Below are 23,613 nucleotides of genomic sequence, written 5' to 3'. Positions count from 1 at the left end.
TACACGGTAAGTGTTTTAACTGCATGAGAGGACACACACAAGCTAGGGACCCCAACGTAGAGAAATACTTTGGCGTAGTGTTGGGGCTCTATTGCATTGATCAATTCAGTAGCTAAATTTCTCTTGATTCATATGTTCATGGCAGTAATGCAGGTTCCATTTTTCACATTTTCACTCTTACATATAGCTATTGGATTTTTCAAGTCAGTATTCACACAGCAGTTTCTGCTATTCCATGTATTCCCCTTACATAGTCACTGGTGTGCATACCTTATCTCCCCATAGTGTTTTTAGGCAAGACTGTGAGTGAGCCGATTCCCTTGGCTGAGAAGCAACCCCACACATGAATGGTTTCAGGATGCTTAACAGTTGGCATGAGACAAGACTGGTGGCAGCGCTCACCTCTTCTTCTCCTAATAAGCTGTTTTCCAGATGTCCCAAACAATCGAAAAGGGATTCATCTGAGAAAATGACTTTACCCCAGTCCTCAGCAGTCCACTCCCAGTACCTTTTGCAGAATATCAGTCGGTCCCTGATGTTTTTTCTGGAGAGAAGTGGCTTCTTTGCTGCCCTCCTTGAAACCAGGCCTTGCTCAAGCAGTCTCCGCCTCAGGCTATGTGCGCACTAGAAATGTGAAGTTTCTCAAGAAAATTTCTTGAGAAACTTCTGGGAGTGAAAGATTTCCGGACCTCCGGAAAAAATCCGCACCAAATCCGCATGCGGATTTGCCGCGGATTAGCCGCGGAATAGCCGCGAAATTGCCGCGATTTTCCCGCGGGTGGTTCCCTGCGGATTTTTGCAGGCTGTACTGCCGAAATCCGCAGGGTACCTGCGGAAATAATGGACATGTTAATTTTCTCAAGAAATTTTCTCGAGAAATTTTTCTCAAGGAAATTTCTTGAGAAAAATCCGCACAGTGCGCACAGCTATTTTTTTTTTCATAGAAATTACTGGGAAATGTCTGCACAAAGATTGCAGACATTTCTCAAGAAATTTCCGCGGCAAATCCGCGGGTAAATCCGCGGGTAAAAAGGTCTAGTGCGCACAGAGCCTCACAGTGCGTGCAGAAGCACTCACACCAGCCTGCTGCCATTGCTGAGCTAGCTCGGCACTGCTGGTAGTCCCATCCCGCAGCTGAAACAGTTTTAAGATACGGTCCTGGCGTTTGCTGGTCCTTCTTGGGCACCCTGGAGCCTTTTTGGCAACAATGGAAGCTCGCTCCTTGAAGTTCTTGATGATGCGATAGATTGTTGACTGAGGTGCAATCTTTGTAGCTGCGATACTCTTCCCTGTTAGGCTATTTTTGTGCAGAGCAATGATGGCTGCACGTGTTTCTTTAGAGATAACCATGGTTAACTGAAGAGAAACAATGATACCAAGCACCAGCCTCCTTTTAAAGTGTCCAGTGGTGTCATTCTTACTTAATCATGACTGATCGCCAGCCCTGTCCTCATCAACACCCACACCTGTGTTAATGGAACAATCACTAAAACAATGTTAGCTGCTCCTTTTAAGGCAGGAATGCAATGATGTTGAAATGTGTTTTGGGGGTTAAAGTTCATTTTCTTAGCCAATATTGACTTTGCAAGTAATTGCTGTTAAGCTGATCACTCTTTATGACATTCTGGAGTATATGCAAATTGCCATTAGAAAAACTTAAGCAGTAGACTTTGTAAAAATTAATATTTGTAGGATTCTCAAAACTTTTGGCCATGACTGTACTACTGTACGGGCCACCCACACTACTGTACAAATTTGCCAGCCCACCATACTACTGTACGGCCCCCCCCACACTACTGTACAAGCCCCCCCACACTACTGTACAAGCCCCCACACTACTGTACGAACCTGCTACCCCACCATACTACTGTACGAGCCCCCCACACTACTGTACGAACCTGCCACCCCACCATATTACTGTACGAGCCCCCCACACTACTGTACAAGCTCCCATACTACTGTACGAACCTACCACCCCACCATACTACTATACGGGCCCCCCACACTTCTGTACGAACCTGCCACCCCATCATACTATTGTACGGGCCCCCCACACTATTGTACGAGCCCCCCACACTATTGTACGAGCCCCCCACACTATTGTACGAGCCCCCCACACTATTGTACGAGCCCAAAGACCCCCCCCACTACTGTATGGGCCCGCCACACTACCGTACGAGCCCCCCACACTGTTGTATGAGCCCGTCACACTACTGTGTGAGCCCGAAGACCCCCGCCACACTGCTGTACGAGCCCCGCCACACTGCTGTACGAGCCCCGCCACACTGCTGTACGAACCTGCCGGCCCATTACACTACTATATGAGCCCTCCACACTACTGTACTAACCTGCCGGGCCGCCACACTACTGTACGAGCCCGCCGGCCCCCCCACAATACTGTATGAGCCCACCACACTACTGTACTAACCTGCCAGCCCGCCACACTACTGTACGAACGCACAGGCCCCTCTCAATGCTGTACGAGCGCGCCTGCCCCCCTCAATGCTGCTCAATACTGTACGGGCCCGCCAGCCCACCACACTACTGTACGGGCCTGTCACACTACTGTACAGGCCCCCCTCAATGCTGTATGAGCACGCCGGATCCCCTCAATGCTTTACAAGCACACCGGCCCACCAGCAATGCTCTATGAGCACACCGCACCCCCCGACACACAATGCTCTACGAGCGCGTCGGTGCCCCGCAATGCTCTTATTGCACCGCTCAAGTGGTGCTTTAAATCTAAGTCTCTTGACTCTAGAATTATACTTGCCCTCCAGTCTTGTGACGCCTTCTTGTGCCTGTAATTGCTAATTGTCCGGAAGTCAGAAGTTAAGTCACAATCTCCCAAAAACATCTATATGAGAGCAAGAACAAGGCTCTCATAGACTTACATTGAGTTGTGACCTCCTTGATGAACCTCTGGAGCTGTCGGTAGGTCACAAATCGCCGGAGACTGACCGGAGCAATGCTGTAAAAAAAAAAAAAAAAAAAAAAATGAGGATGGTGGCAGGTGAGTATAGGGCAGGGGACTTACATTTAACACTAGAACTACTGAGGTAATTTTGACTACTTTGCACTATGTATTTCTATATAGGTGTCACGAGTCCAGTAGTTCTAGTGTTAAAGCAGCACTCCAGCAGTGAAATAACGAAAAAAAAAATGCTGGCGTGGTGCTCTAGTTTTTATACTGCAGTTAGCTGCTCTCCTCCCTGTCAGTTACTGAGCTGTTACCAGTTCTGCCAAAATCACAATTCAAACTGCCCTATCAGGGCTCTCACTTTCCTGAGTCGTGCGCTTGTTTACAGGCACTGTTCTCTCTGTATGTAAATGTAGTAATAACTGTAGAGTCAAAACAAACTGATAATGTCAATGTATCACAGTAACATATGCTCAGTATTATAGGACATTCAGTAGGAAGCTTTTGACCAGAACGGTCAGTCATGGAGGCATGTCCGCCGCCACCCCAGCAACATGGAAGTGAGGAGACTCTAGAGCTGCCTGATGCTCAAGACACAACTTGAGAATGAAAAAAGACCCTAGTCCTTGTACAGCAGCAGAAATATATACAAATGGCTTCTGTAATAAAAAATACACTGCATCCATACAGAGGTGTTTGGGTTCAAACAGATGATTGCTGGCCATCCCATAGTCTCCGGTGTGGCGGGGGCATGAGCTACCAGTGCTCCTTTCATATCTTTGTGGCTGGGAAGAATTGAGCACCCCGGCGATTTTTGGGAGATCCTGGCTGCCAGGCCCACAGTGATCTGCTGTCCAGTGGATGTTGATTTAAAGGGAACCAATCACCAGGATTTTCGTATATAACCTAAAGCCAGTGCTATACTGGCACTATCCGGCTGATTCTATACATACCTGTAGTGGTCAGCTCGGATGTTTAGGTTTTGAAATCCAAGAAAGTAAAGTTTATAAATTCAGCAGCTTCTTGAGTGACAGCAGCTGCCGATCAGATAATAGCTGGGAGGTATTCAGAGTTATTGAGTGACAGCAGCTCCCGATCAGATAATATCTGGGGGGGTATTCAGCGTTATCCCCTCCCCCTGTTAGAATTAGCATAAAGATTACCCAATCGACTTAGCAGGACCTGTGTGAGGTCATACCCATGTGACCAGAAGAGGCGGGGCCTTAGCCAACAAAGCTTATATCAGGAAGCAACATTTTTCTGTTGGCTGAGGCCCTGCCCCTTCTGGTCACATGGGTATGACCTCACACAGGTCCTGCTAGGTCGACGGTATAATACTTATGCTAATTCTAACAGGGGGAGGGGATAACGCTGAATACCCCCCAGATATTATCTGATCGGCAGCTGCTGTCACTCAAGAAGCTGCTGATTTTATAAACTTTAATTTCTTGGATTTCAAAACCTACACGCCCGAGCTGACCACTGCAGGTATGTATAGAATCAGCCTGATAGTGCCAGTATAGCACTGGCTTTAGGTTATAGACGAAAATCCTGGTAATTGGTTCCCTTTAAACCATATACTGCATTAGGAAGTTAAAGAGGAATGTGTCAGCAGGTTTTTGCTATGTAATCTGAGCCTGATTTCAGCAATGTGTCACTTACTGGTCTGTTTGCTGCAGTTTTGATAGAATCCCTGTTGTATCTGCTATAGATGTAGCAGTGCTATGAATGCTCAGCTGTGTTTATCTCCATCCTCACCACTGTTTGGCAGCTTGTTGTACACACTGCATCGTTAGCAAGCAGCCAATCAATGGAGGGGGCGGAGTCAAACAGATTAGCTGGACCACCTAGCCAGGCAGTGATTATCTCCTGATAATAAAACGCTGATTGTATTGAAACAGCAACACACAGCCTAATAAGTGATACATAACTGGAATCAGGGTCTCAGCCCCTACATCATGCTGCTCTCAGATTACCCAGGAAAACCTGCTGCTGAGTTAGGCTATGTGCACACGTTGCTTTTTTTTCAGCGCGGAAAAAAACGCACCCTCTGGCAGAGGGGAGAATTGTAAACAATGCTTTTTGAGAAAAAGGCATCGAAAACGCATACGTTTTTCATGCGTTTTTCATGCGTTTTTTTAGGTGCGTTTTTTAAGACTTGTCAGTGTTAATAAAGTTGGTTGAACACAGACCTTTGGAAGAAAAAAAACCTGTGATGTCATTTCCTTCTCCACATTCTGTTTGGATAAATGGAAGGGCTTGGAATGGAAGGAGCACCATTTGAATTTTTGGAAAAGTTGAAATAAACTTCGCGCACCATGTCACATTAGCAGAGCCCCTTGGGTACCTATACGTCAGAAAACCCCACCAAGTGACCCCATTTTGGAATCTGCACCCCTCAAGGATTTTATTCAGGAGTATATTAAGCATTTTGAATCCACAGCTACTTCACCCAAAATGTTGCTGTAGCAACAATATTCTCACTTTCTTCGGCGCTCCATTGGGAGACCCAGACGATTGGGTGTATAGCTACTGCCTCCGGAGGCCACACAAAGCATTACACTAAAAAGTGTAAGGCCCCTCCCCTTCTGGCTATACACCCCCCGTGGGATCACGGGCTGCTCAGTTTTCAAGCTTTGTGCGAAGGAGGTCAGACATCCACGCATAGCTCCACTGTTTTAGTCAGCAGTAGCTGCTGACTATATCGGATGGAAGAAAAGAAGGCCCATATAGGGCCCCCAGCATGCTCCCTTCTCACCCCATTCCTATTGGCGGTGTTTGTTAAGGTTGAGGTACCCATTGCGGGTACGGAGGCTGGAGCCCACATGCTGCTTTCCTTCCCCATCCCCCTGAGGGGCTCTGAGGAAGTGGGATCTTACCGGCCCCCAAGCCCTGAGGCCGGGCTCCATCCACAGACCCATAGAACCTGCTGGATACGGAGCTGGGTACCGTTCAGGGACAAGGCCCTGCAACATTCAGGTACTCTGTGTCCCCGTATGGACAGGCCGCGCACACTCCAGACTTGCTGGGTGTGCTAGTGCGCCGGGGACAGTAGCGCTGCGCGCTGGGGTTACAGTCACTGCAGCTTCTCTGAGGGACTTTATGTGTTGGGGACTGCCGCGCCGGCCACCCCTAGAGCGGCGGCGCGGCTGAGACTTGTGGTGCGCCGGGGACTTCGCGCCGACCGTGCTTTTACGACGGCGGCGCTTATAAATCTAGTCCCCGGCTTTTGCGGCCTAGCTCCGCTTCGTTCCCGCCCCCACCCTGTCAATCAGGGCAAGGGAGAGACGCTGTACGATAGTCAGCGCCGAGGGCTGGAGTCTTATTTACATACTCCAGCCCTCTCACTGAGCACAGTGGGACGCAGGTTTCCCGCACTTTGTCTGCACACGCCCAGGGCCCGCCCCTCTCCACAGACGCCGGCAGCCATTCCTACATGCAGTCTGGCTGGAGAACGGACACAGGCTCTGGGAGACCCAGACAAGGGATTTCTGGCGACCACACACCCGCGTTAAGCGGGCGGTAAGCAGCACATTAGTGCTGGCCCCACTAGTGCCACAGTGTTATTTTGGTGTACTTTTTTCTCTGTACCAGGACCCAGTGTCCATAGGTGGATCCCCCAATCTCCAGGCTTGCGGCTAGATCCAGACAGTCCCAGGCAGCCTAAGCGAGCTCGCTGGGAGAGACCCTCCACGTCCTCACGCTGGTCAGGGTCTCAGCGAGAAGAGTCTCTGTATGATGAGACAGAGGAGGGTGATCAGGAGTCTAATCCTGAGACCGCTCTCAATCTGGATACTCCTGATGGTGACGCCATGGTAAATGACCTTATAGCGGCCATCAATAGACTGTTGGATATTTCTCCCCCTGCCCCTTCAGCCCCACATCCCGACCGAGCAGATGCCCTTCTGCAGGCGGTGGGCTCACTAAGAGCAGAAGGAGTGGTGATCCCTGTTCCTCTTCAGGAACAAGGGCAAGGTTTTTACTCCAATCTCTTTGTGGTTCCAAAAAAGGACGGCTCGTTCCGTCCTGTTCTGGACCTAAAACTGCTCAACAAGCATGTGAACGCCAAGCGGTTCCGGATGGAATCCCTCCGCTCCGTCATTGCCTCAATGTCTCAAGGAGATTTCCTTGCATCAATAGACATCAAAGATGCTTATCTCCACGTGCCGATTGCTACAGAGCACCAACGTTTTCTACGTTTCGTGATAGGAGACGACCATCTTCAGTTCGTAGCTCTGCCATTTGGTCTGGCGACAGCCCCACGGGTTTTCACCAAGGTCATGGCGGCAGTGGTAGCAGTCTTGCACTCTCAGGGGCACTCGGTGATCCCTTACTTGGACGATCTGCTTGTCAAAGCACCCTCTCAAGAGGCATGCTAACTCAGCCTGAAGGTTGCGCTGGAGACTCTCCAGACTTTCGGGTGGATCATCGACTTTTCAAAGTCAAATCTGTCACCGACTCAATCACTAACGTATCTTGGCATGGAGTTTCATACTCTCTCAGCGATAGTGAAGCTTCCGCTGGACAAGCAGCGGTCACTACAGACAGGGGTGCAGTCTCTCCTTCATGGTCAGTCGCACCCCTTAAGGCGCCTCATGCACTTCCTAGGGAAGATGGTGGCAGCAATGGAGGCAGTCCCGTTTGCGCAGTTTCATCTGCGCCCACTTCAATGGGACATTCTCCGCCAATGGGACGGGAAGTCAACTTCCCTGGACAGGAAAGTCTCCCTTTCCCAGACGGCCAAGGACTCTCTGCAAGGGTGGCTTCTTCCCACCTCATTATCACAGGGAAGGTCCTTCCTACCCCCATCCTGGGCAGTGGTCACGACAGACGCGAGTCTGTCAGGGTGGGGAGCAGTTTTTCTCCACCACAGGGCTCAGGGGACGTGGACTCAGCAGGAGTCCATCCTTCAGATCAATGTTCTGGAAATCAGAGCAGTGTATCTTGCCCTACTAGCCTTCCAGCAGTGGCTGGAAGGAAAGCAGATCCGAATTCAGTCGGACAACTCCACAGCGGTGGCATACATCAACCACCAAGGAGGGATACGCAGTCGACAAGCCTTCCAGGAAGTCCGGCGGATTCTAATGTGGGTGGAGGACAGAGCATCCACCATATCAGCGGTTCACATCCCGGGCGTAGAAAACTGGGAAGCAGACTTCCTCAGTCGCCAGGGTATGCACGCAGGGGAATGGTCCCTTCACCCGGAAGTGTTTCAGGAAATCGGTCGCCGCTGGGGGGTGCCGGACGTCGACCTAATGGCGTCTCGGCACAACAACAAGGTCCCGGCCTTCATGGCGCGGTCTCGCGATCAAAGAGCTCTGGTGGCAGACGCCTTAGTGCAAGATTGGTCGCAGTTCCGGCTCCCGTATGTGTTTCCACCTCTGGCACTCTTGCCCAGAGTGCTACGCAAGATCAGATCCGATTGCAGCCGCGTCATACTCGTCGCCCTAGACTGGCCGAGGAGGTCGTGGTACCCAGATCTGTGGCATCTCACGGTCGGCCAACCGTGGGCACTACCAGACCGACCAGACTTACTGTCCCAAGGGCCGTTTTTCCATCGGAATTCTGCGGCCCTGAACCTGACTGTGTGGCCATTGAGTCCTGGATCCTAGCGTCTTCAGGATTATCCCAAGGGGTCGTTGCCACCATGAGACAGGCTAGGAAGTCCACTTCTGCTAAGATCTACCACAGAACGTGGAGGATTTTCTTATCCTGGTGCTCTGCACAAGGAGTATCCCCCTGGCCATTCGCGTTACCTACTTTTCTTTCCTTCCTGCAATCTGGGTTGGAAAAGGGCTTGTCGCTCGGCTCCCTTAAAGGACAAGTCTCGGCACAATCCGTGTTTTTTCAGAAGCGTCTAGCACGACTTTCTCAGGTGCGCACGTTCCTGCAGGGGGTTTGTCATATCGTCCCTCCGTACAGGCGGCCGTTAGATCCATGGGATCTAAACAGGGTACTAGTTGCTCTCCAGAAGCCGCCCTTCGAGCCTCTGAGGGATGTTTCACTTTCTCGACTCTCACAGAAAGTGGCCTTTCTGGTAGCGGTCACGGCTCTTCGGACAGTGTCTGAGCTAGCAGCGCTGTCATCCAAGGCTCCCTTCCTGGTGTTCCACCAGGACAAGGTAGTGCTGCGCCCCATTCAGGAGTTTCTCCCTAAGGTGGTATCCTCTTTTCATCTTAATCAGGATATCTCCTTGCCTTCCTTTTGTCCTCATCCAGTTCATTGGTATGAAAAGGATTTACATTTGTTAGATCTGGTGAGAGCACTCAGAATCTACATTTCCCGCACGGCGCCCCTGCGCCGCTCGGATGCACTCTTTGTCCTTGTCGCTGGTAAGCGCAAAGGGTCGCAGGCTTCCAAAGCCACCCTGGCTCGATGGATCAAAGAACCAATTCTTGAAGCTTACCGTTCTGCTGGGCTTCCGGTTCCATCAGGGCTGAAGGCCCACTCAACCAGAGCCGTGGGTGCGTCCTGGGCATTACGACACCAGGCTACAGCTCAACAGGTGTGCCAGGCAGCTACCTGGTCGAGTCTGCACACTTTCACCAAACATTATCAGGTGCATACCTATGCTTCGGCGGACGCCAGCTTAGGTAGAAGAGTCCTGCAGGCGGCAGTTGCCTCCCCGTAGGGGAGGGCTGTCTTTGCAGCTCTACTATGAGGTATTTCTTTACCCACCCAGGGACTGCTTTTGGACGTCCCAATCGTCTGGGTCTCCCAATGGAGCGCCGAAGAAGAAGGGAATTTTGTTACTTACCGTAAATTCCTTTTCTTCTAGCTCCTATTGGGAGACCCAGCACCCGCCCTGTTGTCCTTCGGGATTTTTGGGTTTTTTTCGGGTACACATGTTGTTCATGTTGAACGGTTTTCAGTTCTCCGAAGTTACTTCGGAGTGAATTTGTTTAAACCAGTTATTGGCTTTCCTCCTTCTTGCTTTAGCACTAAAACTGAGCAGCCCGTGATCCCACGGGGGGTGTATAGCCAGAAGGGGAGGGGCCTTACACTTTTTAGTGTAATGCTTTGTGTGGCCTCCGGAGGCAGTAGCTATACACCCAATCGTCTGGGTCTCCCAATAGGAGCTAGAAGAAAAGGAATTTACGGTAAGTAACAAAATTCCCTTCTTTAGGCCCGTTTCACACATCAGTGAAAAACACTGACGTTTTTCACTGGCGTGTAAAACACGCACATGTCCCTCCGTGTGCCGTGAATCACGGCACACATGGGTTGTCTAAGTGCAATCCGGGCTCCGTTCTCCGTGGCCCGTGATTGCACTTAGAGATTAACTCACCTGCGCCCGCTCCCGCTCTCCATGGTGCTGATCGCTCCCGCGGTGCAGCATCCGGCTGGCGCTGACCCCCGCAGCAGCTGCTTCCGGGTCGGCTGTGTCGCACATCATGAATATGCGCGACAATAATGAGCCGGCTCAGAAGCAGCAGGGAGAACGGGCTGCAGAGGACATCGCTGGACGCCGGGTGAGTTAAAATGATTTTTATTTTAAAAGCACGTTTTTTTCTGGCACGTGTTTCATGGACCACACCACTGTGTGGTCCGTGGAACATCAGTGATGCCACAAAAAAATGGACATGTCTCCGTGCGGCAATAACGCACACGCGGGTACGCTGCACGGAGACACGTGCAGTGAAAAATCACTGACATGTGAGCAGACCCATTCATTATAATGGGTCTGCGTATGTCAGTGATCCTGGTACGTTTAAAAAAAAGCACAAACGTCCCAGAATCACTGACGTGTGAAAGGGGCCTAAGGCTATGTGGCCATGATCCAGCGACACGGCGTCCAGTACACAGTGTCAGCCTCCTGCAGAGATGTGAGTGTTGTCCACGGGAGAACGCAGCTGCCCATGCCCACGATTTGGGTTCAGGCTGCTGTGGACTTTAGCTCTATGCTACCTGCAGAGAACACTCTCGTCTCCGCAGCATAAATTGATATGCTGAGGCTCAGGAAGCCACGCCACCGGTCAGTTTATGCTGCGGAGAAAAGAAGCACAGTGGGCATGGGATCTCCAAAAATCCTTCCACTGTGCTTCTACTGCACAACGCAGCGTTATGGACGCAGGGAAAACACTCAGCGCCCATAACGCTGCAAACCCTGATTGTGGGCACACAACCTAAAAAGCGTCAATGGATGAATGGATGTCAAATATATATAACGTCCCACCCCCGCCTGCATATTCTAAGCTGGCACCTTTAGTACCTTTCATGTGGCACTAAAGGGTGCCTAGCTTAGTATTTAACCAATAAAAAAAAAAAAAACAATGAAAAAAATGGCGTGGGGTCCCCCCTATTTTTGATAGCCAGTCAGGGTAAAGCAGACAGCTGTAGCCTGCAAACCACAGCTGGCAGCTTCATCTTGGCTGGTGATCAATTTGGAGGGCTCCCCAGGCTTTTTTTTTTAATTTTATAAATAAAGAATTAAAAAAAAAAATAACGTGGGGTCCCCCCAAATTAGATCACCAGCCAAGGTGAAGCTGACAGCTGGGGTCTGGTATTCTCAGGGTGGGAAGAGCCATGGTTATTGGACTCTTCCCAGCCTAAAAATAGCAGGCCGCAGCCGCCCCAGAAGTGGCACATCCATTAGATGTGCCAATCCTGGCGCTTCGCCCCAACTCATCCCGCGCCCTGGTGCGTTGGCAAACGGGGTAATAAATGGGGTTGATACCAGATGTGTAATGTCACCTGGCATCAAGCCCAGCAATTAGTGATGTCACGGCGTCTATTAGATACCCGACATAACTAATTGACAGTAAACAAAAGCAAGGAAAAATGACAAAAAAATTTTTATTAGAAAAAACACTCCCCAAATCATTCCCTTGTTCTCCAATTTAATCAAAAAAATTTGAAAAAAATGGGTCCGCAGAGATCCATATGGACGTCCCACGTCGCCTCTGGACCTTCTAGAATATGGGGGCACGTTCAGGGAACGTATCCCCCATTTTCTAGGAGGGCAGACCCTCCATTTGAGGAGAGTGGGTGCCAAAAATCTGCACCCACTCTCCCCAGGTCACAGCTGCAGAGTGCCGAGCAGCCAGCACAGCTCACACTGAACACAGTGCTGGCTGTCAGCTGCTCTGCACATGTGACCGGCCAGCGTGCACTGTGAAGGAGGAGGAGGCCGCGGGGGATCAGCGCTGCGACCGGACAGGTAAGGGGGAATACCGGGGGACACTGGAGGACACCGGGGGAATAGGGGGTGACCGGGCAGGGCCTGGGGGGCATTTTTCTGTCGCATGTGTTATTGCACATGCGACAGAAATCATAGGAGCAGGGCGGCCGGTGCGCTACTGTGCGCGCGGCCATGTTGGATTTTCGGGAGGGGGGTCGGGGCGGGCACTTTGACACCGGGGGCTTTCCTGAACTTTGCCAGGAAGTGAGGTCAACAGGAAACCTCTTGACCTCACTTCCAGGTTAATGCCTGCGTTCTGGCGTGCCGACAAAGGCCGCAGACCGCAACAAAAAAGCAGCTCACTGCGGTGTAGCTGCGTTCTGACCCCCACATCATTGATTTAATGGGGGAGAGAACGCAGCCACAACGCACAAAAGAAGTGACATGCTGCTTTTCTTTCCGCACCGATTTTTGGCATCCAAAACGCTGCGTTTAGAAACGCAGCATGTGCACTGATTTTTCGGCTCTCTCATACACTTTGCTGGGAAAGCTGAAAGCATGCAATTTGCCACTGAAACGCTGCGGTTCTAAATGCAGCGTTTCTGCGGTAAAAAACGCAACGTGTGCACACAGCCTTATACTAATTTAGAAATGACTTTAAAGGGCTGTTCCATCGCTTCTGGAGAGTTCTCGGGATGTGTCTGCAATTATCAGCGCTCTTATAGGAACGGAGGGAGTTGTTTGTGCGCGGCCGCCTCTCCATTTATTGATCTGCGGTCTTATGATTCCAGACTTCTTTTGGTTCTCGTTCCTCCTTTGTCCTCTGCTCATATTTTCTTTTTGCGTTCTTTTTATCCCGCCAGCATTGCTGCTATGGACGAATGCATCATCGAATTTATAAAACGGATGATCATGCGGATGTCTTTTGCTGAACTCATGCCCACGCTGAAGGCATGGGGGTTTTTAGCCGAAAGGGACCTCCAAACACTGAATCTAGGGAAACTGAAGGACAGTGTGGCCATGGACGTTGTTCATCTCTGTGAGGTACACCGTATTTTGTCTCGTGTGATGCGCTTTATGAAAGTCAATGTATGGTTACAAAAAATACTATCATTTTATAGTAAAGCAAACAGATGGAGTCCAAAAGGACACTGAGGCGCAGTTAGCATGTCCTTTAGGAGCTTTCTTAACTGCTATATTTTTTTTTTCCTCTCCCAGAACAGAAACGCTACACTCAATCACGCGGCTGACCTGGATATCGTGTGTAAGTGAAATGGATGATTTTGCATTTATTATAAACTAGCTGTAGTACCCAGCGTTGCCTGGGATAGTACCTGTCTCTCTCCCAGTCTCTGTCTGTCTATCTATCTGTCTCTATATTAGTCTCTCTGTTTGTCTCTATCTCTCCGCCTGCCTCGTGCCCCGCCTGCCTCGTGCCCCGCCTGCCTCGTGCCCCGCCTGCCTCGTGCCCAGCCTGCCTCGTGCCCAGCCTGCCTCGTTTCCCGCCCTCCTCGTTTCCCGCCCGCCTCGCGCCCCGCCTACTTGTCTCTTTCTGTCTCTATCCATCTCCCCACTGACATCATATTACCTCACACAGAAGCTTCTTATACTAACAGTTTATTTTGTTCCTATAACAACCACTCACAACTGCTATTAATAGCCTGCAGCTTGCAGCTCCATTGACTTTAATGGAGGCAGGTTTTTTGGAGAGTAACTGTAAAGCGTGTTTTTTTTTCCTGTCAAAACATAGTCTATGACATTTCCTGAGTCACATGGAGCGTCTGTTCAAAACTTCGTGATTGTAAATGCGACGGTGCGGATTCCTTAACCGGACACACACACACACACACACACACACACACATACTGTACATACATACATACATACTGTACATACATACATACATACATACACACACACTCAGCTTTATATATTAGATTGACAATTGACATTATCCCCAACAACCTCAAAGGTTTCTGGTAATTTTAAGATTATTTAGGCAGTGGTTACGTTCCTGCTCTTGAAAAACTACAACTCCCAGCATGCCCTGGCAAGTGAAGGCACAAATTGGAGATCACTGCTTTACACACTCAGGGCTGATTGGGACTCTCCTTGCTATCAGCTTCTCCCAGTACAGACCCTCATCCACACTACGTCAGCCGATCGCAGCCATATTGACGGCTTGGCTGACACTCGTGTATGGGGTCTCCCGATTCCTCCCCCCAATGTCATATGACCGATTTTAGACTTTCAACCTTTTTGTCCTGGCAAGATAAGCTGTTGCCAGAAGAATTTGGCGGTGACTCGCTCATAAATAACAAAGGAGCATTCTGTAGAGGAATCGCTGCCGTGTTTGGAGGAGTCGGGAGAGGTAGCGATTGGCTGAATCTTTATTCATCCGACAGCAATTTATTGTTTATGGGGGCCCTTAAAGAGGTTGTTCACTACTTTTACATTGATGGCCTATCCTTAGGATAGGTCATTGATCGGTCGGGGTCCGACAACCTGTACCCCCGCCGATCAGCTGTTCTTGGTCTCGACAGCAGGCAGCCGGAGCTGCTCGGGTAGTAGCAGCAGCCGGGTACTGCACATCAACCTATTAATTAGAATGGGAGGCGGATGTGCAGGTCTCGGCCACTATCAGAAGATGGAGCAGCTCCGGAACTGAGCATTTCCGGCTGCCGCCACCGGGACCGGGAACAGTTGATCGGCGGGAATGCAGAGTGTCAGACCTAGGTCATCAATGTCTGATCGGCCGATCATAAAGATAGACCATCAATGTAAAAGTAGTGGACAACCCCTTTAATTGCATAGACCGATATAATTGGCATACTGGATAAAATACTATATTACTGCATTATGAGTGTCGGCGCTCAGTAGAGGAATCCTTCAGTCCATGATATAGTACAGAATAATGTATGATAGGATTATTTGTCATTTATTTATTTACTTTTCTCCTTCCTCACACAGATAACCATGCCAAGCAAAATCAGAAAAAATGGGAAGTGTATCAGCTGTCAGAGCCTACAGGTAACAAAGAATAGATATCACATCTCCATCAGGTGTGCGGTACAAATGGATACTGTTCATGCCTGATACTTGCAGATAAGAGTCCAACATATCAGGAGAATGGGATCCCCTGATCACTGATATATAAAGAAGGGGGGCACAGGGAAAAGTAGCCCCCTCTGGAGATAGCATGACCATCATAGCCAGGAACCACCACATACAGTCGTTTCCGTGTTTAGCTTTGTCTGGCTATTTCAGTTGCTGCACATGTTATTCGGTACGGTTTGCAGTTGTTGATCTGTTCACAATTCACTAACCTGCCGGGACTGTCTTCATGTTGGTTTTTGGGGGGCTACTTGCAATCCACTGCTAAATTTCATGTGCTTCAAAAAACAATTCTGCAAAGGGAGAATGCCTTCACAAATAGAAGTCTTAACAGCTGCAAAAACCCTAGAACATGCCCTTATTATCTCCCACCTGGATTATTGCAACCTCCTGCTCTGTGGCCTCCCTTCTAATAGCCTCGCACCCCTACAATCTATTCTAAACTCTGCTGCCTGGCTAACCCCCCCCCCGTCCCCCCGCTACTCCCCGACCTCTTCTCTCTGCCAATCCCTTCACTGGCTTCCCATTGCCCAACGCCTCCAGTTCAAAACCCTCACCATGATCTACAAAGCCATCCACAACCTGTCTCCTCCTTACATCTGTGACCTAGTCTCCCGGTACTTACCTGCATGTAACCTCCGATCCTCACACGATCTCCTTCTCTACTCCCCTCTCCTCCTCTTCCCACAATCGCATCCAAGACTTCTCCCGTGCATCCCCCATACTCTGGAACGCTTTACCACAGCATATCAGACTCTCCCCTACCGTGGAAAGCTTCAAGAGGAACCTCAAGACCCACCTCTTCCAACAAGCCTACAACCTACAATAGCCCTCAGTCCAGTACACCACTGCGCAATCAGCTCTGTTCTCACCTACTGTACCCTCACCCATTCCCTGTAGACAGTGAGCCCTCACGGGCAGGGTCCTCTCTACTCCGGTACCTGTCTGTGCCCAGTATTGTTTATGATTATTGTACTTGTCCCTATTATGTATACCCCTTTCACATGTAAAGCGCCGTGGAATAAATGGCGCTATAATAATTAATAATAATAAATAATCCTAATTATTATTTATTATTATAGCGCCATTTATTCCATGGCGCTTTACAAGTGAAAGAGGGTATACGTACAACAATCATTAACAGTACAAAACAGACTGGTATAGGAGGAGAGAGGACCCTGCCCGCGAGGGCTCACAGTCTACAGGGAATGGGTGATGGTACAATAGGTGAGGACAGAGCTGGTTGCGCAGTGGTGTACTGGACTGAGGGCTATACTGCAATTGTATTGTTCCCTTTTGTAAATTCTTGTATATTTTTTTAAACACTGCCTATTTTTGGATTAAATATATAAAAATTTGATAGTTTCTTCCTCATGCTTTATATACGAATCCAATACACCCGAAGGGCCTTCTGCTATCTGAAACGGGTCCCCAGCTAACTGTAGAAAGTCTGGGTGGCGGCAGCGTAATTGTTATTGCATAGAATTATTGGAGTGCCATCATTAAGGGTACCGAGGATATATATATTCCATTAGCGGGAATCTGTGATATATACATTTACCCTTGGTGTGAGACCCCCAATATTTGGCATTATTAGCTCAGCAGCCTCATCTTATGCATTGTCCTGCAGTACCAAAAGTGGCCTGCAGACAAGGGAGGCGCTAGAGAGTAGTCGTGTGTAACAAATCAGTGAACAGCTGTGGATTTCTGAGTGACTTCCCCACCTGTTCATGAAAAATTGGTCCTAATAGTTTTTTGGTTTTTTTTTTCAATTAACAAAATAAAAGAACAAAGAGAGAAATCAAATCAATATTTGGAGTCCGATCTTTACCTTCAAAGAGCCTCAGTTCTTGTACGTACACTTGCACCATATGGTCAAGAACGGCGTCTAAATTTGCCCCTTTCTTGGTGTCCTCAGTGCCGAGAAATGTAGGCAGATATTTATCCACCATGTGTAACCATCAGGGAAGCGTCTGATGGGCTGTAAACGTATTCTGCAGCAGAAGAACGACCCCAAACATCCAGCCAACGTCACGAAGAACAAGGAGTCCTGAAAGTGATGATCCAGCCGCCGCAGGGCCCTAATCTTATATCATACTGTCTCTCTGAGATCACATGGAGAGACAGAAGGATTTACACAAGTCTCAAACACAAAAGATCTGTAGTCGGTTCTCCAAGATGTTTGGAACCTGTTGAGATTCTTCAAAAACTCTGTGCAAGTGACAAGTGTACCGAGAAGAAGGCACAGGGCGGTCACCAAATATTGATCTGATTTACATTTTTCTTTTGTTCATTCACTTTCTTAGTTGATAAAATATTAAAGGGAACCTGTCAGGTTCCATATGCGTTCTAACCTAGTAGCAGTGTGACGTGTGGCCTTATAACCCCTTCCTTCCCATCCCTGTGTTGTAATGTGAATGTATAAAAATGTGTTTCTTTGTCGCTCCATTGGGAGACCCAGACAATTGGGTGTATAGCTTCTGCCTCTGGAGGCCACACAAAGTATTACACTTTTAAAAAAGTGTAACCCCTCCCCTCTGCCTATACACCCTCCCGTGGACCACGGGCTCCTCAGTTTTTATGCTTTGTGTGGAAGGAGGCACACATCCACTCATGCATTCTCATACTAGTTATGACGGATGGAAGAAAAGAGGATCCCTATGGGGTCCCCGGCATGCTCCCTTCTCACCCCACTACGTCGGCGGTGCTGTTAAGGTTGAGGTACCCATTGTGGGTACTGAGGCTGGAGCCACATGCCGTCTCCTTCACCATCCCTTGTGCGGCTCTGGGAGAAGTGGGAGCCTAAACGGTCATCCAAGTGCTGGGACCGTGCTCCATCCGCAGCCCCTGGTGGATCCTGCCGGACCGGAGCTTCTTCACCTCCAGGGACCGGGCCCTGCAGCTTTAAGGTACTCTGTGCACCCATGTGGGGACTGTACAGGGAGGGAGGTTGCACCTTCTCTCCGGAAGCTGCGGTAGTTCCGTCGGTTGTTTTTTCGGCGGACTTCCGCGCTCACCGTGCCTGCTTGTCGGGCACGGCCTTAAATTTAGTCCCCGGCTTCACCGCGGCCTAGTCGCGAAAAATCCCGCCCCCGGGCCTGCCTGTCAGGGGTAAGGGCGGGATTACCGACATGACGTCGGCTTTGAGGGCTGGAGCATCTTTGCATGTCTCCCCCCCCCTCACTGACCACTTTGGGACCTCCAGATTCCCGCTCTTTGCCGGCGCCGCCCACGGCTCCACGCCCCCCCTGAGAGCTCCGGCGGCCATTTTTGGCATTTTGCCGGTGGTTGCTACAGCAGCAAAAGCTCCACAGCTCCGGGGGATCCAAGACAGGGAATCTGGAGGACACACTCCGCTCGTTAGCGGTTGGTAAGCCACACCGGTCACCCGGTGCTGGTCCCCCTCGGGTGCCGGATATATATATATGTATATATATATTCAGAAAGGCTGTATACCCTTTCCCATATACCCTCAGTGGTCACTCTCCTGAGAGACACAGCATGTCGTCCACAAGGAGCAAAGCCCCTAAGGCACAGACTTTTTTCGTTGCCTGTACCTCTTGCAGGGCTATGTTGCCTCCGGGATCCACTTACCCTCACTGTGAGCAATGCACGACTCCTGCCACGCTTGCTCAGCCGGAGCCTCGGGCACTTGTGGGCCCCTCGGCTCATGTAGATCCCCCTGCTCCCTCTGAGCAGTCAGCAGGGAGAGAGACACCGTCGTTGGCCTCTTTCGCTGAGACGCTCTCCCAGTCACTTTCTCAATCCATTGCTAAGTCTATGGACAAATGGTCATCTAAGCTCCTTGAGGCATTGCAGTCCAGACCGGGTCCTTCACAGGCCCCGGACCCTGTTCGTTTGTCTCCTCCAGGCCCTTCTCGGTCCGCGCCGCAGCGCGCTCCCAGGATAGCCCCTAGGTCACAGGCGGAGGACTCCTGTCCGGATCGCAGCCCCAGAAACTGGTTTACCTTTTTCTGGCGACCGTCTGTTTGGCGAACGGTTAGATGAGATTATTAAGGAATCCTCGGGAAAGGACTCCTCCTTACCCCAGTCCAAGCCTAAGAGACCTCAGCAAAGGAAGATCCAATCGAGGTTTCGGTCCTTTCGTCCCCCCGCCAAGACCCAATCCTCTTCGTCCAACAGGCCGGAGAAAGGCCAGAGGAACTCCTATGCGTGGCGATCCAAACCACGCCCCCAAAAGGCCGCGGGAGGCACTGCCTCCAAGACTGCCTCCTCATGACTCTCGTCCTCATCCAGGAACATCTTCGGTCGGTGGCAGGCTCTCCCGCTTTGGCGACGCCTGGTGGCCACACGTTCAAGACCGTTGGGTGAGAGACATTCTGTCTCATGGTTACAGGATAGAGTTCAGCTCTCGACCTGCGGCTCGTTTCTTCAGAACCTCCCCACCCCCCGCACAGGCCGACGCACTTTTTCAGGCAGTGGACGCTCTGAAGATGGAAGGAGTTGTGATTCCCGTTCCCCCTTCAGGAACGTGGGCGCGGATTTTACTCCAACTTGTTCGTGGTGCCAAAAAGGACGGATCATTCCGTCCCGTTCTGGACCTCAAGCTGCTCAACAGACATGTGAGAATCAGACGGTTTCGGATGGAATCTCTCCGCTCAGTCATCGCCTCGATGTCACAAGGAGACTTCCTAGCATCGATCAACATCAAAGATGCTTATCTCCATGTACCGATCGCACCCGAACACCAACGTTTCCTACGTTTCGCCATCGGGGACGAACACCTCCAGTTCGTGGCACTGCCTTTCGGCCTGGCGACAGCCCGACGGATTTTCACCAAAGTCATGGCATCCGTCGTGGCGGTCCTACACTCTCAGGGCCACTCGGTGATTCCTTACTTGGACGATCTCCTAGTCAGGGCTCCTTCACGGGTGGCGTGTCAACGGAGTCTTACCGTCACTTTGGCGACTCTCCAACAGTTCGGGTGGCTCATCAATTTCCCGAAATCCGAGTTGACACGAACCCAATCACTGACTTACCTCGGGATGGAGTTTCATACCCAGCCAGCGTTAGTCAAGCTACCACGGGACAAACAGCTTTCTCTGCAGGCGGGGGTGCAATCCCTTCTTCAGGGTCAGTCTCACTCCTTAAGGCGCCTCATGCACTTCCTTGGGAAGATGGTTGCAGCTATGGAGGCAGTGCCGTTTGCGCAATTCCATCTACGGCCACTCCAATGGGACATTCTTCGCAAATGGGACAAGAGTTCGGCTTCCGTCGACAAGAACGTCTCTCTTTCCCTCACAACCAAAACATCACTTCGGTGGTGGCTCCTCCCCACATCTCTGTCCGGGGGAAAATCCTTCCTTCCCCCAACCTGGGCCGTGGTCACCACGGACGCGAGCCTGTCAGGTTGGGGAGCGGTCTTTCTCCACCACAGGGCTCAAGGAACCTGGACTCCAATAGAATCATCCCTTCAGATCAATATTCTGGAGATAAGGGCAGTATATCTAGCCCTATTGGCTTTCCATCGGTGGCTGGAGGGCAGGCAGATCCGAATCCAGTCGGACAACGCCACTGCCGTCGCCTACATCAACCACCAGGGCGGCACTCGTAGTCGTCAAGCCTTCCAGGAAGTCCGGCGGATTCTGCAGTGGGTGGAACAGACAGACTCCACCATCTCAGCAGTTCACATCCCGGGCGTAGAAAACTGGGAAGCAGACTTTCTCAGTCGTCAGGGCATGGACGCGGGGGAATGGTCTCTTCACCCAGACGTGTTTCGAGAGATCTGCCGCCGCTGGGGAACGCCGGACGTCGATCTCATGGCGTCACAACACAACAACAAGGTACCGGCCTTCATGGCACGGTCTCAGGATCACAGAGCTCTGGCCGCGGACGCTTTGGTCCAGGATTGGTCGCAGTTTCAACTGCCATATGTGTTTCCCCCTCTGGCGATGCTGCCCAGGGTACTACGCAAAATCCGATCCAACTGCCGTCGCGCCATTCTCGTCGCTCCAGACTGGCCGAGGCGGTCGTGGTATCCGGATCTGTGGCATCTCACGATGGGTCAACCGTGGGCGCTTCCAGACCGCCCAGACTTGCTGTCCCAAGGCCCGTTTTTCCATCTGAATTCTGTGGCCCTCAACCTGACTGTGTGGCCATTGAGTCCTGGCTCCTAGCGTCTTCAGGGTTATCTCAGGATGTCATTGCCACCATGAGACAAGCCAGGAAGCCAACGTCCGCCAAGATCTATTACAGATCTTGGCAAATCTTCTTATCCTGGTGCGCGGATAACGGTTTTCCTCCATGGCCGTTTGCCTTACCAACATTCCTTTCATTCCTACAATCTGGAATGGACAAGGGTTTGTCCCTCGGCTCTCTCAAGGGCCAAGTTTCGGCGCTCTCCGTGTTTTTTCAAAAGCGTGTAGCTAGGCTTCCGCAGGTCCGCACGTTCCTGCAGGGGGTTTGCCACATGGTCCCACCTTACAAACGTCCGTTGGAACCTTGGGATCTTAACAGGGTCCTGACGGCTCTTCAAAAGCCGCCCTTTGAGCCGCTGCGGGAGGTCTCTCTCTCCCGTCTTTCTCAGAAGGTGGCCTTCCTGGTGGCAGTCACATCACTTCGGAGAGTGTCTGAGCTTGCAGCGCTGTCATGCAAAGTCCCCTTCCTGGTCTTCCACCAGGATAAGGTGGTTCTGCGTCCTGTCCCGGAATTTCTCCCTAAGGTGGTATCCTCTTTTCATCTAAATTAGGATATCTCCTTGCCTTCCTTTTGCCCTAATCCGATTCACCAGTGTAAAAAGGATTTGCACTCTTTGGATCTTGTGAGAGCACTCCGGGTCTACGTGTCTCGCATGGCGCCCCTGCGCCGTTCAGACGCGCTCTTTGTCCTTGTCGCTGGCCAGCATAAAGGCTCTCAGGCCTCCAAGTCCACCTTGGCTCGGTGGATCAAGGAACCGATTCTCGAGGCCTACCGTACTTCTGGGCTTCCGCTCCCTTCAGGGTTGAAAGCCCATTCTACCAGAGCCGTAGGTGCGTCCTGGGCATTGCGGCACCGGGCAACGGCTCAGCAGGTGTGTCAGGCTGCTACGTGGTCTAGTCTGCACACTTTCACGAAGCACTATCAAGTGCATGCCTATGCTTCGGCAGACGCCAGTCTAGGTAGGCTAGTCCTTCAGGCGGCGGTTGCCCACCTGTAAGAGGGGGCCATTTTCGGCTCTTTTTATTGAGGTATTGTTTTACCCACCCAGGGACTGCTCTTGGACGTCCCAATTGTCTGGGTCTCCCAATGGAGCGACAAAGAAGAAGGGAATTTTGTTTACTTACTGTAAATTCCTTTTCTCTATCGTTTCATTGGGGGACACAGGACCATGGGTTATGCTGCTGTCACTAGGAGGCTGACACTAAGTAAACATAAAAAAGTTAGCTCCTCCCTAGCAGCATACACCCCGAGCCGGAGGCGGGCTCAGATCAGTTTTAGCTTAGTGTCGTAGGAGGCTGATGTGGGCCATCTCGGCCCCCCTCAGCCATGTATGTTTTTGCGCTTTTTTCTTTTATATTCGGCGCCGCTCATCACACTCATACCTGTCGTCTTTTTCTCTGCAGGTATTCGCTTCACTCATCCTCCGCAGCCCTGTGGGTACCACTCCCCAGGGTCGCAGGGGGCTTGAGACTTCGGGCCCTCTCCCCCGCCCGTCCCCGTGGTACCACTCCCGGGGGTGCGCGTGTGGGCAGGTTGTTTTGTGGGCACCCCTGATTCGCCCTGCGGTATCACCCCAAAGGGCGTACAGGGGAGTACAGCAGGGATGGAACCTCCGCAGCGTGTGTGATAGATGGGGCCCTGTCACGCTGCCTTCTCCTGATAGGGGGCTGATCTACCCCCATCATGATGTCCACTACCCTGCCTCAGCACGCTCTCCCCCGGAGCCTTCCTGGACGAGCAGCGCTGTACACAGGCAGGGCCAGGGAGCCCTGCCTGCACCGCATCCATCGCTGGGCCGGCGCCACCGATTGCAGGTAGGACCGACCTTTCCTGCACTTTCCCCCGGCCCTCTCCATAAATTTAGCCCCCGGTCTCGGCCTAGTCGCTCCTGCGTCCTAGCCACGCCCCCGCTGCAGCGCTATTGGCCGCCGGTCGTCTCCCTCTGTATCCTCCCACTGCTCTGCCTCCTGGCTGATGGTGGGGGCTGTGAATCCTCCGGGTTTTCGCGCCGGAATCCTGCTCCTCCCCCAGCCTCCTCCAGCGTCCCCTCGCCATTTTAGCCTGCCTCTGGTCCCCTGAGGCTGCAGCGCGCCGGCATTCTGACTCTTCTGGCCAGCTCACTCCTGGACTCCTCTTCTGGACTGGTGGGCAGCACGCAGGACCTGGGTAAGCTCTGCTCCTAAGGAGTAGCCCTCACTAGGCAGCATTCTCTGAGTTTAGGGACGAGTTAACCCTCTCCTGTCTCCTTCCTAGCAGCCACCAGGGAGAGTACCTGTTTTTCACCATGCCTAAGGCTAAG

The 23,613-nt window shown here is 51.2% G+C and overlaps 1 protein-coding gene across 3 annotated transcripts in view; it reads left to right on the top strand.

The window, feature by feature from the left end:
- Positions 1-23,613, top strand: part of CENPN (centromere protein N) — a 128,554-nt gene that overhangs the window by 3,609 nt on the left and 101,332 nt on the right. For all 3 annotated transcript variants that reach the window (XM_075325849.1, XM_075325850.1, XM_075325848.1), the window contains exons 2-4: positions 12,905-13,085; positions 13,260-13,305; positions 15,012-15,071. In XM_075325849.1, the coding sequence (XP_075181964.1) occupies positions 12,905-13,085; positions 13,260-13,305; positions 15,012-15,071 (287 nt within the window). The remainder of the gene's footprint in view (positions 1-12,904; positions 13,086-13,259; positions 13,306-15,011; positions 15,072-23,613) is intronic.

Source organism: Anomaloglossus baeobatrachus, chromosome 10 (genome assembly GCF_048569485.1).
Source record: "Anomaloglossus baeobatrachus isolate aAnoBae1 chromosome 10, aAnoBae1.hap1, whole genome shotgun sequence".
Lineage (NCBI taxonomy): Eukaryota > Metazoa > Chordata > Amphibia > Anura > Aromobatidae > Anomaloglossus > Anomaloglossus baeobatrachus.
Note: the sequence above shows the minus strand (reverse complement) of the source record. Positions and strands in the feature narration are given on the sequence as shown.